The sequence below is a fragment of the Doryrhamphus excisus genome, linkage group LG19 (genome assembly GCF_037039965.1).
Source record: "Doryrhamphus excisus strain RoL-2023G ecotype Guam linkage group LG19, RoL_Dexc_Guam_v1.1, whole genome shotgun sequence".
In the NCBI taxonomy this organism is placed as follows: domain Eukaryota; kingdom Metazoa; phylum Chordata; class Actinopteri; order Syngnathiformes; family Syngnathidae; genus Doryrhamphus; species Doryrhamphus excisus.
Genome location: NC_136375.1, coordinates 16,965,884 through 16,978,954, shown reverse-complemented (window position 1 = coordinate 16,978,954; position 13,071 = coordinate 16,965,884). Strand labels below are relative to the sequence as shown.

Below are 13,071 nucleotides of genomic sequence, written 5' to 3'. Positions count from 1 at the left end.
GATCGTGGTTAGCATGCTATTTATAGCGTGCTACATTTTGTGGAACAGCGGCAAAAGTCATTGACCAATGAAAAAAAAGACAATTCCGGGGCAACAAACCACCTTTTGTTATTTCTGCCGTCTCGTGGGTTTTAACAATGTTAGGTAACTGTCATAGGTAGACACTATTATGCTGGGTGTTAGCATGCTAACTTTAGCATGTCAACATTGCGAGCACGCTTATTTTAGCATACTAGCATTTTTTTTGCAATTTTTGCAACTTCAGCAAACACTTAACACTATCATGCTAGATGTTTGTATGCTAGGCATTGCGAGCATGCTAACTTTAGCATGTCAGCTTTGCGAGCACGCTCATTTTAGCATACTAGCATTTTCTGCCATTTTCGTGGATGCACATTATGATGCTAGGTGTTCTCATGCTAACATTAGCATACTATAATTTTTTGCACTTTTTGCAACTTCAGGAGAAACTTAATACTATCATGCTAGATGTTCGTATGCTAGGCATTGCGAGCATGCTAACTTTAGCATGTCAGCTTTGCGAGCACGCTCATTTTAGCATACTAGCATTTTCTGCCATTTTCATGGATGCACATTATGATGCTAGGTGTTCTCATGCTAACATTAGCATACTATAATTTTTTGCAATTTTTGCAACTTCAGCAGAAACTTAATACTATCATGCTAAATGTTTGTATGCTAGGCATTGCGAGCATGCAAATTTTAGCATACTAATATTTTTAGTCATTTTCATAGGTGTACACTGTTATGCTACGTGTTAACATGCTAACATTACCATACTAGAATTTTTTCATTTTTTGTGAATATGAACTTAAGCAGATACTTAAAGCTATCATGCTAGGTGTTAGTATACTAACATTAGCATGTTAGCATTGTGAGCATGTTAATTTTAGCATACTGGCATTTTTATCCATTTCTACAGGTGCACACTATTATGCTACATGTTAAAATGTTGGCATTGTTAACATGCTAACATTAGCCTACACATTTTTTTTTTGCCATTCACGACTTTAAGAAGATACGGTCTTTTTTTCTTGAATATTTCAATGTTATGCTACTAAAATGTTAATGTAAAATTTACTTGAAAATAGCTTTTGCTCATGAGTTTACAACTTACTGGTTAGCTGAGATAGACGTCATGGTCGTGTGTGTCGTGTTGTGTGTGTGTCGTGTGTGTGTCGTGTGTGTGTCGTGTGGTTGTCGTGTGTGTGTCGTGTGTGTGTCGTGTGTGTGTCGTGTGTGTGTCGTGTGTGTGTCGTGGGTGCCTACATCATGAGCGTGTTTGGAGAAGGATTCTGCGCTGGCCATCATGGCGGCCGTCCTCTCCTCCAACTCTCCCAGTTTCTGCCCTCGCTCGTCCAGGGCTATCCTGGCGCGGGCCAGGTCCCCGACGACGCCCGACGCGGCACCCTTCATGCCCTCCATGCTGCCCGGGCCGGGGATGTGCTGGGCCAGGCTGCGTGAGGCCTTCCCGGCGGTGGTTTCGCCAACTGCCGCGGCCAACAGGGACAGAGCAGTTGGTAGGGGCCGCTAACTGGGCCTGTTTTCGGTACTCACATAGGTCCTCACGGTCCAGAGACTGGGCTCCTCCGCCAAAGAGGCCTTTGAAGAAACCTCTGTTGGGAGCCTCGGGTGTCTCCACGGGAGTAAACAACTCGCTCAGCATCTCCTAGACGACAAAAGACACGTCAGTCTTTCAAATAGCCGCCAGGTGATTGGTCTGGTGCTGCGGCTGTAGGCAACCTGTTAATAAAGCCTTTGTATTAACGCTACAAGATAGAGGAGTAGATGCATGGGAAGTATCCACAGCTTTATCTACCTCTGCATGCGCTTTACAACATTGGTTGCGCTACAGTTGTAGTTGTAAAATAAAAATGAAATGAAATGAAATATTAAATTAAATTTTAATTTCATTTAACGGCTCAGCTCTCTTTTCACCACGACGGTCCGGTTCGGCGACCGCATTACTTCCGAGGCTGCGATCCGTGAACAAGAACCCGAGACACTTTAAGTCCTCCACCTGGGGCAGGACCTCATTCCACGGTTTTTCCGACTGAGAACCATGGCCTCTGATTTGGAGGCCATCCCAGACGCTTCCCACTCAGATGCAGACCGTCCCAGTCAACGCTGAAGGTCACAGCCCGAAAGGGCAGCCTAGAAACCCAAACACGGCACCCGAGGCCCCACACACGAAGGTCAGGGTGAGACGACGGTACCTGCAGGTTGTCGCAGGTGTCCTGGCTGTAGGTGATCCTCTGGACCTCGGTGGGGGAGGTGAGGTAGAGGGCCTGTCCCAGGTTGGAGAAGCAGAACGTCCTGGCTATCCGCATGTCGGTGAGCGGCAGGTAGTTGACGTCCAGGAGCGGCCGTAGACTGGGCAAGCTGCAGATGCACGCGTGTGAGGACCGACGCTTGCAACTTGGAACACGATGGTCATGGGAAAAAGTACCTTAGCGTCATGATGTGGCCGTTGGCGCAGAAACAGGCGATGCAGTTGGCGCCGGCCATCTGCACCACGTCGGCCCTCAGCACGAAGGACGACTCGGTGATGTTGTGTTTGTGGACGCGCGTCTGAGACGGCATGGCCACGACCTTGGCCTGCTTCTCCGAGCACAGCACGGCAAACTGGGAGTCCTGGCTATCCTGCGACGAAGGCGGGGTGGCCGGCCTGCGCCTCCTGCTTTTCTCCTTCTCCTCGTCGGAGGCGTTGGAGTCGTACCAGGGCTCGTAGGAGGCGGGCAGCAACGCTCCGGTGGCGTCCAGCAGTGCCATGGTCAGAATGCCTCCTTTGAGTCTGGCCACGGTGCCTGGGGATCGAAAGCCGTCGTTCTTAGACGGCGAGCCGCGGCACGCTCCTTTCCGTCTGTTGCTTACTCACCGCAGGAGGAGATGCCGACCGGTTGCAGCAGCCTCTGGTCCCCACCGGGGGGCAGGCTGACGGCCACCATCATGACGGTGCCCTGGGTGGTGCCCACCAGCACGCAGGGGCCGAGCAGACTCTCCGTCTTCCTGGGGAAGGTCTCGCAGAAGCAAAAGGAGGAAATGGCGTCGCGGGACTCTCGGTCTATGCTGGTCACACTTGAACTACGCGAGCGGCTGAACGAGTTGTCCTTGGAGTCTGGACAAAGGGGGGGACAAACAAATACAATTACATATATGGAAGGTATTTTATGTAGCATCATGACGCTACATCTTGTCACTACTTCAGAATAGTCAGTGTACAGCTGGTATAGCAGTACAGATGTAGTAACACAAACATCATGCAAGACAACGCCATCCTGGGCTGGGGTTGCACGAGTGCTGCCGGCACAGAAGGGAGCTGCGGTTTCATTGTTGGGGGTGGGGGGGATCATGAACTCCCAAGATGTACTGTTGATTTTAAATTATTATAACATTTTATAATAATAATTTTGTAACATTTTTAATTAAAAAAAAATAATAAAAAACTTTAACAGTTCCTTTAACAGTTAGTGATTGTAAAAGTAGCAGATGGAGGGGTAGGATTTAATAAGCTTTGCTTCTTCCTACTCCTTTTGGACATGTGGAACTGGGAACTGATTATGGGATGCATGTTCAAATGAAATGAAACCATTACCATAAATATTTTGAAAAAACCCCAGCAAAATATCACAAAGCTGACATGCAGTCTTTTCACCCTTTCATATACAATATGTACCCCCCCCCCCGACTATTTTGCAGTACAGACAAGATGCTTGCTGAATTCTGTTAGTCACATCAACATTGTGAAGAACCAAGGCAGACATTTGGTTTTTACATTTGAAGCACCCACTTCCACACAGGAAATCTGAGGCCTTCATATCAAAGTGACCCAAGCTTCCAAAACAAAACAAAACAAAAATAAAAATAAAATAAAATAAAATAAAACCCCCACCACATCAAAAAGTTTTTCCATGTGCTTTTTCCGTTTAAGGACGAGTCCCTTTGATGCCGTCACATGTTTGGCAAAGACGTGGAAAAAAACCCCAAAAGAACCTGAAGAACTGGTATTAAAAGCTGCAGACACCACTTTCCAGATGGCTATGGGGGCATTAGGGACACCCTGTCAGAATAAAAGCCCTGTGCCATGTTAGCGGTGTCCCGGTTGGACCCCACCGGGGGCCGGCTCCACTCACTGAAGTTGACGTCTGAGCTGGTTCTAGAGAAGACCAGCTTGACGCTCTTCCTGCTCGTCGTCATGCCGTCGTCAGAGTGACAAATGCGATTCCGACACGGCAGGGAGCGCCACTCTGCTCGCGGCGCAAACATAAACAACATCATCATCATCGCCACCATCACCCGGGACGCTCTTTGTCAACACGTTTTATGGCTTCAATGAAAACCTCACCAAGCAAAAACTCCAAAATAAGCAAACAATAAAAATAATAATAATAATAATACAAGTTAGCAGCTCAGGCTTACCCGTGTTTGGCTTTTGCTCGTTAGACGAGCTAATTTTCCGTGACATCCTGGCTGTAACAGAAACAAAATGACGCCTCTTTTGTGAGGAAAGAAAAGGTCATTTTTCATGACAAACAATCAGGACTCAGCTCATTTTGAAAGGTGGTAACAGGAACTGCTTGGCAACACACCGGCCACGTTATTAGGAACCATTAGGCGGAATGATTATGCTGGATGGAAAGAACGTACTACAGCAGAGGTTGTCGACTGGTCAATTGGGAGTATTAACCTTCCTCTTGTGTTAGCTTTCTGGTATCATCTCCTATGTTAACGGGTGGGTTTTGACCCATGTATTAAATCAGCTATAAAATACACTAAAAACAATACGTTACCATCAAATTTGCTTCTCATGTCTTGGTTACCTTCTTAGGCTTCCTCATCCATGAAAATGTTGATTTTAATACTTTTGGCCTTTTTTTGTCACTATACCCCTCCATTTCTATTTACAAAAATGCTAAAATGAACCTCAAAAGAATCATATTCAGAAATCACCTAACGATCGGAGGGGTTAAATTCAAATCACAAATGAACCTTTGCCCTGTCTGCACCTGAATAAATACCATATACAGTCTATGATAAATGCCTAAAAATAGCCATATCATACTTTTTAATATCGATACAGTATCAATGTGCTGGCATTCTGTCATGTTGAACTGTGTTTATGTGTGAGATTATGTGCCTAATTGACTACATAAAAATACAAAAGTATCGCGTTATATCACCAAAATGATATTTTCTTACACCCCTAGCCTTGAAAGGTCAGTCAAAATGCATTATTAAAAAATTTAAAAAATGGACAGAATTGGAGGGGATTTATTTTGAAAAATGTTTGGGGGTGAATGATTTAAGAGAAAAAAAGTGGTACTTTTACGAAGTATTTGATATGCTGACATTCATGTTCACATGTGCAAGTTTTGAAGCACATCTACGACCTTGGCACTGGTGTGTTGTCTATTGTTTTGAAGCACATCTACGACCTTGGCACTGGTGTGTTGTCTATTGTTTTGAAGCACATCTACGACCTTGGCACTGGTGTGTTGTCTATTGTTTTGAAGCACATCTACGACCTTGGCACTGGTGTGTTGTCTATTGTTTTGAAGCACATCTACGACCTTGGCACTGGTGTGTTGTCTATTGTTTTGAAGCACATCTACGACCTTGGCACTGGTGTGTTGTCTATTGTTTTGAAGCACATCTACGACCTTGGCACTGGTGTGTTGTCTATTGTTTTGAAGCACATCTACGACCTTGGCACTGGTGTGTTGTCTATTGTTTTGAAGCACATCTACGACCTTGGCACTGGTGTGTTGTCTATTGTTTTGAAGCACATCTACGACCTTGGCACTGGTGTGTTGTCTATTGTTTTGAAGCACATCTACGACCTTGGCACTGGTGTGTTGTCTATTGTTTTGAAGCACATCTACGACCTTGGCACTGGTGTGTTATCACAACCAGCTTACAGTCTGTCACCACCTTTTCACTGCGGAAGACATGCCTCGTCAAGGTCCAACAAAGCAACAAGCAGTCAAAGCATGATGATTGCACTTCCGTCAACAGAGTGATGCAAGAAGAAGAAGAAGAAGAAGAAGAAGAGGAAAAAATACTAATCAGGAAGCCGGCAGTCAAACAAGTTAACAGCCCTGGAATCAAACCCACGTGTCTACAGCTGCAGAGAAATTCACGTACGGAAGTCACATTCAACACCAGAATGGTGAGGAGTAAGGCTTTATGCGGATTTTCTATGCCTTTTTTTTTTGATGCAAAAATTGCACCATTTGGCTCGTCTGCTTTTTTTTCCAAATCCAAATTTGAGAAACTGCACAGAAAATCTGAGGCCTCACATTGAAAAGATTTTTCCGTCATGCATTTATTTTAGTTAGGACACTGTGATTAAGTTTCCAAATTAAAACACCCCACTTGATTAGTGATTAAAAAAAAATATATATATATATATATATATATATTTGATTGCGCTCCTTTTCTGTTCATTATCACAGGATGCACAGCCGCACCGAAGAGGAAGGCACGGTGGTGTTAGAGCCGTCGTTCAGTCAGAGAGAGAGAGAGAGAGTATATACGGTACACGTGGCTGATACAGTACCAAAGTCATTGGCAACCGTCTTGGAAAAGCGTCTGCTTTTGTACTTCACTGGAAACAGGGTGCAGAGGCAAATCACATGACTGCGGCCGTTCACCGTTCACCTGGCGGCCGTCGAAAACAAATACGGTACCCTTTTTTATGAACTTGGCCTTTCGGTCCTCGTCGGAATTGCACGGCGAGGTCGATCCTGCGGTGCGTGGCGGATGGCAAGCGTTCAAAAATAAAAATTTAAAAAAAAGACAGACACCACACACACACACACACACACACACACACACACACACACACACGTAAGAGTGGCTCACCTGAAGTCGGCGATTTGCAGCGCTCCTCGGAGGCGTTGGGCCCGTCGTTGGAATCGCACAGCGCTGCAGAGAGAATGTAAATACACCAGAATGAAGGAAGCTTGAACTCTAATTTACCTTTGCCAGGGGTGTTCAAACCCGGCCTGCAGCATATTCCAAATATATACATTCATTCATTTTCTGACGCTTATCCTCACAAGGGGATGCTGGAGCCTATCCCAGCTGTCTTGGGGCGAGAGGCGGGGTACACCCTACATTCATACCTATGGACAATTTGGAGTGGCTAATTAACCTAGCATGTTTTTGGAATGTGGGAGGAAACCAGAGTACCCGGAGAAAACCCACGCATGCACGGGGAGAACATGCAAACTCCACACAGAGATGGCCGAGGGTGGAATTGAACCCTGGTCTCCCAGCTGTGTGGTCTGCACGCTAACCACTCGACCGCCGTGCCGCCCCATTTGTGACACGATGAATGAAAAATCCTGTATTTTTGTCTAGATGCTACAAGGTAACTACTAAACATGTCCAACTATGACATCTGTGGGACACACACGTCCAGCACGGACACTAGAATGCATCAGGGCCCTAGGAGAGGATGGCAGTGGGGGTGCTACATCTACAGCACCTCTGCAGGGTGCAAAAACAACGGAGTCCAAAGTCTGACTTACTGAAGTGAGAAGATCGTAGCTTTTTCACAGACTCTGAATACAAGACAGAAACTCTGGAAACGAAAGACACCCCGGTGGGAATGTCTTTACCGACAGCCGTGAAAAGAGTGAGACAGAGACATGTGAGCATGGCCTTCCAAACGTACTTGCGAGCACTTACGGTACAAAAACCAAACACAATCACAGAGGGAACAAGACGACAATCTCTGTGCACGATGCAGGCCAAGTGAACAGGTGGTGCAGCTGTCAGCGCTGCCCCCTGTTGAGGGAAAGAAGCTACTACAGGAGGACGCCACAGAGGCTGCCAAAGCTACCGTCACGCTACCTCAAACGTGACACAACCACTGCAGAGTGTTTGAAGTAATCCTTAAAAACAGCAGAGCAAAGATCTTCTTCTGTTTTTGAAGACTTACTGCAAAATCACTAGTTAAAGTCCTCCTGTCATTTAGAGGATCTTTGAGCAGCGTGAAGTCATTGCTTGTGTGGGAACTGATTATGGGATGCACTCAATTGGAATCTGATGCATGTTGAAATGAAATTAAACCATTACCATTAGCATTAGCATTCCTGACAGTAAAGTCTGTTTACTGGGGACACTAGCATATGCAGATGAACAATGGTGTGTGTGAAGGGATACCCGGGTAACGAGTGCGGTAACAAATCAGGGAAGCTGACCTCCAGAGGGCTGCCGGGCTTTGCGTGGGGAGCGAGGCTGCCTCTGGTAGGGCTCAGAGGGGCTGTAGAGCTCCGATGTGCCCAGGTTGAGAAGCAGTGTTTTCTGGAGGTAGTCCACCACAGCCAGACCGTTACTGTTCCCGAACACCACTCTGAAACGCATCCATCCATACAAATCAGGAAGAAGATTCCGGATGATTTATGCCGTACAAAGCGTGTTGTGGAGGCCTGGAGATAACTTACAGCCCGTACGAGGAGTTTATGGCCAAGCTGGTGATCTGCTGAGGGGGCTCCCCACTCACCCACACCAGCTGGATGACCAGCTCCACCTGGTAGCCAGGAGACTGCTTCAGCGCGGCGCTCCGCACCCTGCATTAAGGCAGGCGTCATGAGGATTGGTTCACCGGAGCGGTTGAGGAAGCGTGTAAGCTACGCGGCATAAAGAATGGTTCTCCCTACTGCAGGCAGGGTGAGTTGTCTCGCGGCCCGTCCGACGAGGTGCTGCCGGTGGAGGGCTGAGTGGCGGGCTCCGCCTCCTGGGGGCTGGGGGGCGCTCCGACCGATGTGGGCAGCGTGGGGGTCTGCTCTCCAGCGGGGTCGGGCGAGTCCACGTCGCTCAGCTCGCACTGCAGGCGTACCTCCAAGAGCTACGAACACGTGAGAGGTCATTTGTCATCATGTATTTTAACCATTTTAAAATGTAGTAAAAATGTTTTTTTTGGTTTTATTTTGTTGAAATAGAGTTTCCTGACAAAGTGAAAAAGCCTTGATGCAATGAACAAATGTTATGGGATTCTTTTTATGCATTCAAATGTAAAACAAAAGAGGAGGGTTAAGTCAAAATGAATGTCTGCTAATGTCAACTGTCAGGGTTTGCAACTTCATTCTCTCCTCAGTCGTGCCTTTCTTTTTCTACTTCCCCCAACAGCCAGAAGGGGGCGGCAAAGCGTCTCACCTGCACTTCGGCGGCGGTGACCTCTTGCTTGCTGAATCTGTAGACGATGATGTGCGCCGACACGCCGGCCACGCACAGCATCCTGCTCTCGGGGCACCAGCACAGGGTCTGGATGGCAAAAGGGTCCTCCTCCACGATGTCTGCATTGGCCTTGTCCTCTTTGCCTCGCGCCCGCTCAAACACCTTGGCCGTCTTCAGCTTGTACAGCACTTGGAGCATCACTTTTTTTTTTTTTAGGGGGGCGGGGTTTGAAAGACAGCGGATGAGTTGTCAATGCGCAAAAAATAATTGCTACAAGTATTTATTTGTGTGTTATTTGAACACTAGCCTCGTTTACATGGACTCAAATATTATCTAACCCAAAAAAACAAACAAAAAACCTTAAACTGTATTATGGAAAGCAGGAAGTGAACAAATGTAACATGTAAAAAAAAAATTTAAAAAAATAAACGTAAACTATATTAGGAAAGGAACGTACGTGGCACGTGACAAAAATAAATATATATTTTTTTAATTATTTAAAAATTTATAACAATTGTTTTATAATATTTTTTTAACAAATTAATTTTAATTAAAAAAAACAACTAACTATATTAGGGAAGCAGGAAGTGAGCAAATGTAAGAGTTAGTGATTGTAAAAGTACCAGATGGAGGGGTAGGATTTAATAAGCTTTGCTTCTTCCTACTCCTTTTGGACATGTGGAACTGGGAACGGATTATGGGATGCACTCAATTGGAATCTGATGCATGTTCAAATGAAATGAAACCATTACCATTAGCATGTTGTTTACGTTTTACTGCGCATGCCCCATTGACTATTCCGGTTGATTATAGCAGTGCATGTAGACAGGAGATTGGAATATTCCTTTCCATGTATTCACTGTTTTCTGATACGTCATTCAGAAAGAGGAAAATCTCATGTAAACGTGGCTACTGAATGTACATGTGTTGACAGCGGTGACAGCGGGTCCCGGGGTAGCTAAAGTTAAAGGAGTACTTACATGCAGAAGCATCCCAAAACTTAATGGAGCCATCGGCGTGCCTATTTATGTTCAGAAAGCATCAACATGAATCATCTGTCCACATCTTTTCATCTCATCGGTTCATGCATGGATCATTTTTGTCTCACCCCGTGATCATAATCTCTGGGTAACTCTGTGTGCCTTGACCCCAGTTTCCCCCACTGATTGGCCACTCCTGGACAGACATATTAGCATGAAATCAGCACAGGTTAGTAATAGTACCGCTAATTAGTATTAGTAACAGCAACCTGGCTCACCTTCTTGCTGTAACCTTGCCTCTTCTGCCGGCTGCCGACGGAGTAAAGTGCAGGAATGAGTTCGGCCGGGCAGTCGGCGAAGTACTCGCAGCAGGTCACCGGGGACTCGTGAATGGTGAGGGGATACGGGTTCTCAAATATCGGGTACCTGTCAGGAGAGCGACGTGCTGAAGCTGATGACAAAGTTGTTTTTCAACAAGAAATATTATTAGATCCGTGATAGTTCTATTAACATTTCAAGTTTTTTGGTCTGTTTTTCAATTTTTTCTGGTTGAATTTTATTTTTCCAATATGCCACAGTCCAATAAAAAACAAACCTCTGGCTCCAAAATGGCCCGCTGGCCACGGTTTGAACACCCCACCAGAATACAAGGAGCGGCTTTTATATTTATACTGTATATATATTTATATATTTTGCACTATTCTTTAATATATTTATATATTTTTTTCCCAATTTGGTAAAACAAACATTTAAAGACTATATATAAGCTATATGTTTTTTTTCCAGTTATGAGTATAACAATTTCAGCTTTTTATGATACAATATGTACGCTGGTAAACCTTGCTCCCCGACACGACACGTTCAGGGCCGCGCTGGGTGACAAGTTGACAATTCTATCGTTTACCGTTTGAACCGTCAACTCTCCTTCTGGGAGCTGAACCAACGGGGGGGGGGGTGGGGGGGTACACTCACCCGATCTGCCCGAGATCAATGAGGACTAAATCCCTCTCCAGGAGGACCACCACTGCGTATGGCTCCTGAAAGTCTGCAAACAGTACAAAGCATAACGGCGTGGTCGTACACGGGTACCACACAAAGCATGCTCCCACAATCCAGTTCTGTTATGACAAAAAATACAGAGTATAGTCTGACATGATCCATGAATCTTTACATTCGTATTACTCAATATGGTAGACATAAGAGAAAATCAGGCATTTTTAATATAAATAAGCCATGATATACATGCGTAGATTTTTTGTACTGTACTTCCTGTGATGTAACATTACTGACACCTAGTAACCAGTGTAGAATATGTGATGGAAAATTTTATATTTCACAGGTATAACATAGGTTACACATTGTGTGAATTACTTTACGGCCTTTTGTAGAGCTTCAACGTTTGCATCCGAGCACATCCTGCTGTTCCTTCAAGGATGGTGGCACAGCAGGAGGCTATCTGTAACCTGGGGTTAGGGGCAGTGTCGGAGGAGGTCATTCTTTGATCAAAGCTCTACCTTCACGGGACAGGGGACATCAAGAGGTCCCACCAAATGGTTGACCCTAGGAGGTTATCTCACATGGGTGTGGCAAACCGTGCCAGAGGAATGGGTGTGTAGGCTAACCCCCCTACATGAGGGCGGCATCGGGGGAGTGACATGAATGTCTCTTTTCTCTTGTAATGTAATTCATTTGCATGCTATGGAGTATAAAAGTTCCCACCAAGAGGCCACTCTTGGTCAGACACCTACAGACTGCCACGCATGATGTATGTTTCTGTCTGACCTCTTTTGCAAAAGAAATAAACTGCGCAACTCTGTCTTTATTTCAGGCATTCTCTTTTAGTAAGGTAAATTTTTTCCACAACAATTTGGTGTCAGAAGTGGGATTCCTTGGCTGATTGGATCTGGACCTGCGACGAACAGCGACTGATCATCCTGGAAGTAAATTCATTTTCCAGCCTCTACCTCATTGACTAAGAGAAGGGAGGGCTGAACGTCCAGAATCCAGACCATCTCCACTGGAATCTCTTATAAGAGTGGAACTCCGTCCTTTTCACGGTGAGAATCCTGAAATAAATACTGTATTCTGACATAATTTAACAATACACACACCTTAATATTTCCCATATATATATTTGGTCACGTGTCACTGCAGGGCTGGCTGGTTGAGAAAAGGCTCAACCCCGCTGCAGTGGCATTTATCAGCAGGTAGAAGCTGAAATTAATGAGCAAAACTTGTCGATGGGTATGTTGAAGCTGAAACCAGTTTTCAGATTTCAGCCATGCTCATAGACATACCTGCCATTCAATTTCAGGGTTGAGTACCGCTGTTAGGCAGGTAGAAGCTGAAATTAATGCTCAAAACTTGTCGATGGGTATGTCGAGGCTGAAACCAGTTTTCTGATTTCGACCATGCTCATAGACATACCTGACATTGAATTTCAGGGTTGAGTACCGCCAATGGGCAGGTAGAAGCTGAAATTAATGCTCAAAACTTGTCGATGGGTATGTCAAGGCTGAAACCAATTTTCAGATTTTGGTCATGCTCATAGACATAACTGACATTCAATTTCAGGGTTGAGTACCGCCAAAGGGCAGGTAGAAGCTGAAATTAATGCGCAAAACTTGTCGATGGATATGTTGAGGCTGAAACCAGTTTTCAGAATTCAGTCATGCTCATAGACATACCTGCCATTCAATTTCAGGGTTGAGTACCGCCAAAGGGCAGGTAGAAGCTGAAATTAATGCGCAAAACTTGTCGATGGATATGTTGAGGCTGAAACCAGTTTTCAGAATTCAGTCATGCTCATAGACATACCTGCCATTCAATTTCAGGGTTGAGTACCGCCAATGGGTAGGTAGAAGCTGACGTTAATTTATATTGA

The 13,071-nt window shown here is 45.3% G+C and overlaps 1 protein-coding gene across 3 annotated transcripts in view; it reads right to left on the bottom strand.

The window, feature by feature from the left end:
- The window catches only part of stxbp5b (syntaxin binding protein 5b (tomosyn)), a 35,741-nt gene that overhangs the window by 2,852 nt on the left and 19,818 nt on the right, over positions 1-13,071 (bottom strand). The window contains exons 11-28 of one of the 3 annotated variants that reach the window (XM_058056837.2): positions 11,160-11,232; positions 10,466-10,613; positions 10,316-10,383; positions 10,188-10,228; positions 9,187-9,407; positions 8,691-8,878; positions 8,475-8,600; positions 8,232-8,383; positions 6,886-6,948; positions 6,711-6,767; positions 6,581-6,628; positions 4,441-4,491; positions 4,155-4,268; positions 2,900-3,139; positions 2,471-2,828; positions 2,238-2,403; positions 1,579-1,690; positions 1,291-1,511 (exon numbers count right to left, since the gene is read on the bottom strand). In XM_058056837.2, coding sequence (XP_057912820.2) covers positions 1,291-1,511; positions 1,579-1,690; positions 2,238-2,403; positions 2,471-2,828; positions 2,900-3,139; positions 4,155-4,268; positions 4,441-4,491; positions 6,581-6,628; positions 6,711-6,767; positions 6,886-6,948; positions 8,232-8,383; positions 8,475-8,600; positions 8,691-8,878; positions 9,187-9,407; positions 10,188-10,228; positions 10,316-10,383; positions 10,466-10,613; positions 11,160-11,232 — 2,447 coding nt within the window. The remainder of the gene's footprint in view (positions 1-1,290; positions 1,512-1,578; positions 1,691-2,237; positions 2,404-2,470; positions 2,829-2,899; positions 3,140-4,154; positions 4,269-4,440; positions 4,492-6,580; positions 6,629-6,710; positions 6,768-6,885; positions 6,949-8,231; positions 8,384-8,474; positions 8,601-8,690; positions 8,879-9,186; positions 9,408-10,187; positions 10,229-10,315; positions 10,384-10,465; positions 10,614-11,159; positions 11,233-13,071) is intronic. The other 2 variants (XM_058056839.2, XM_058056841.2) reach the window with 2 other exon arrangements.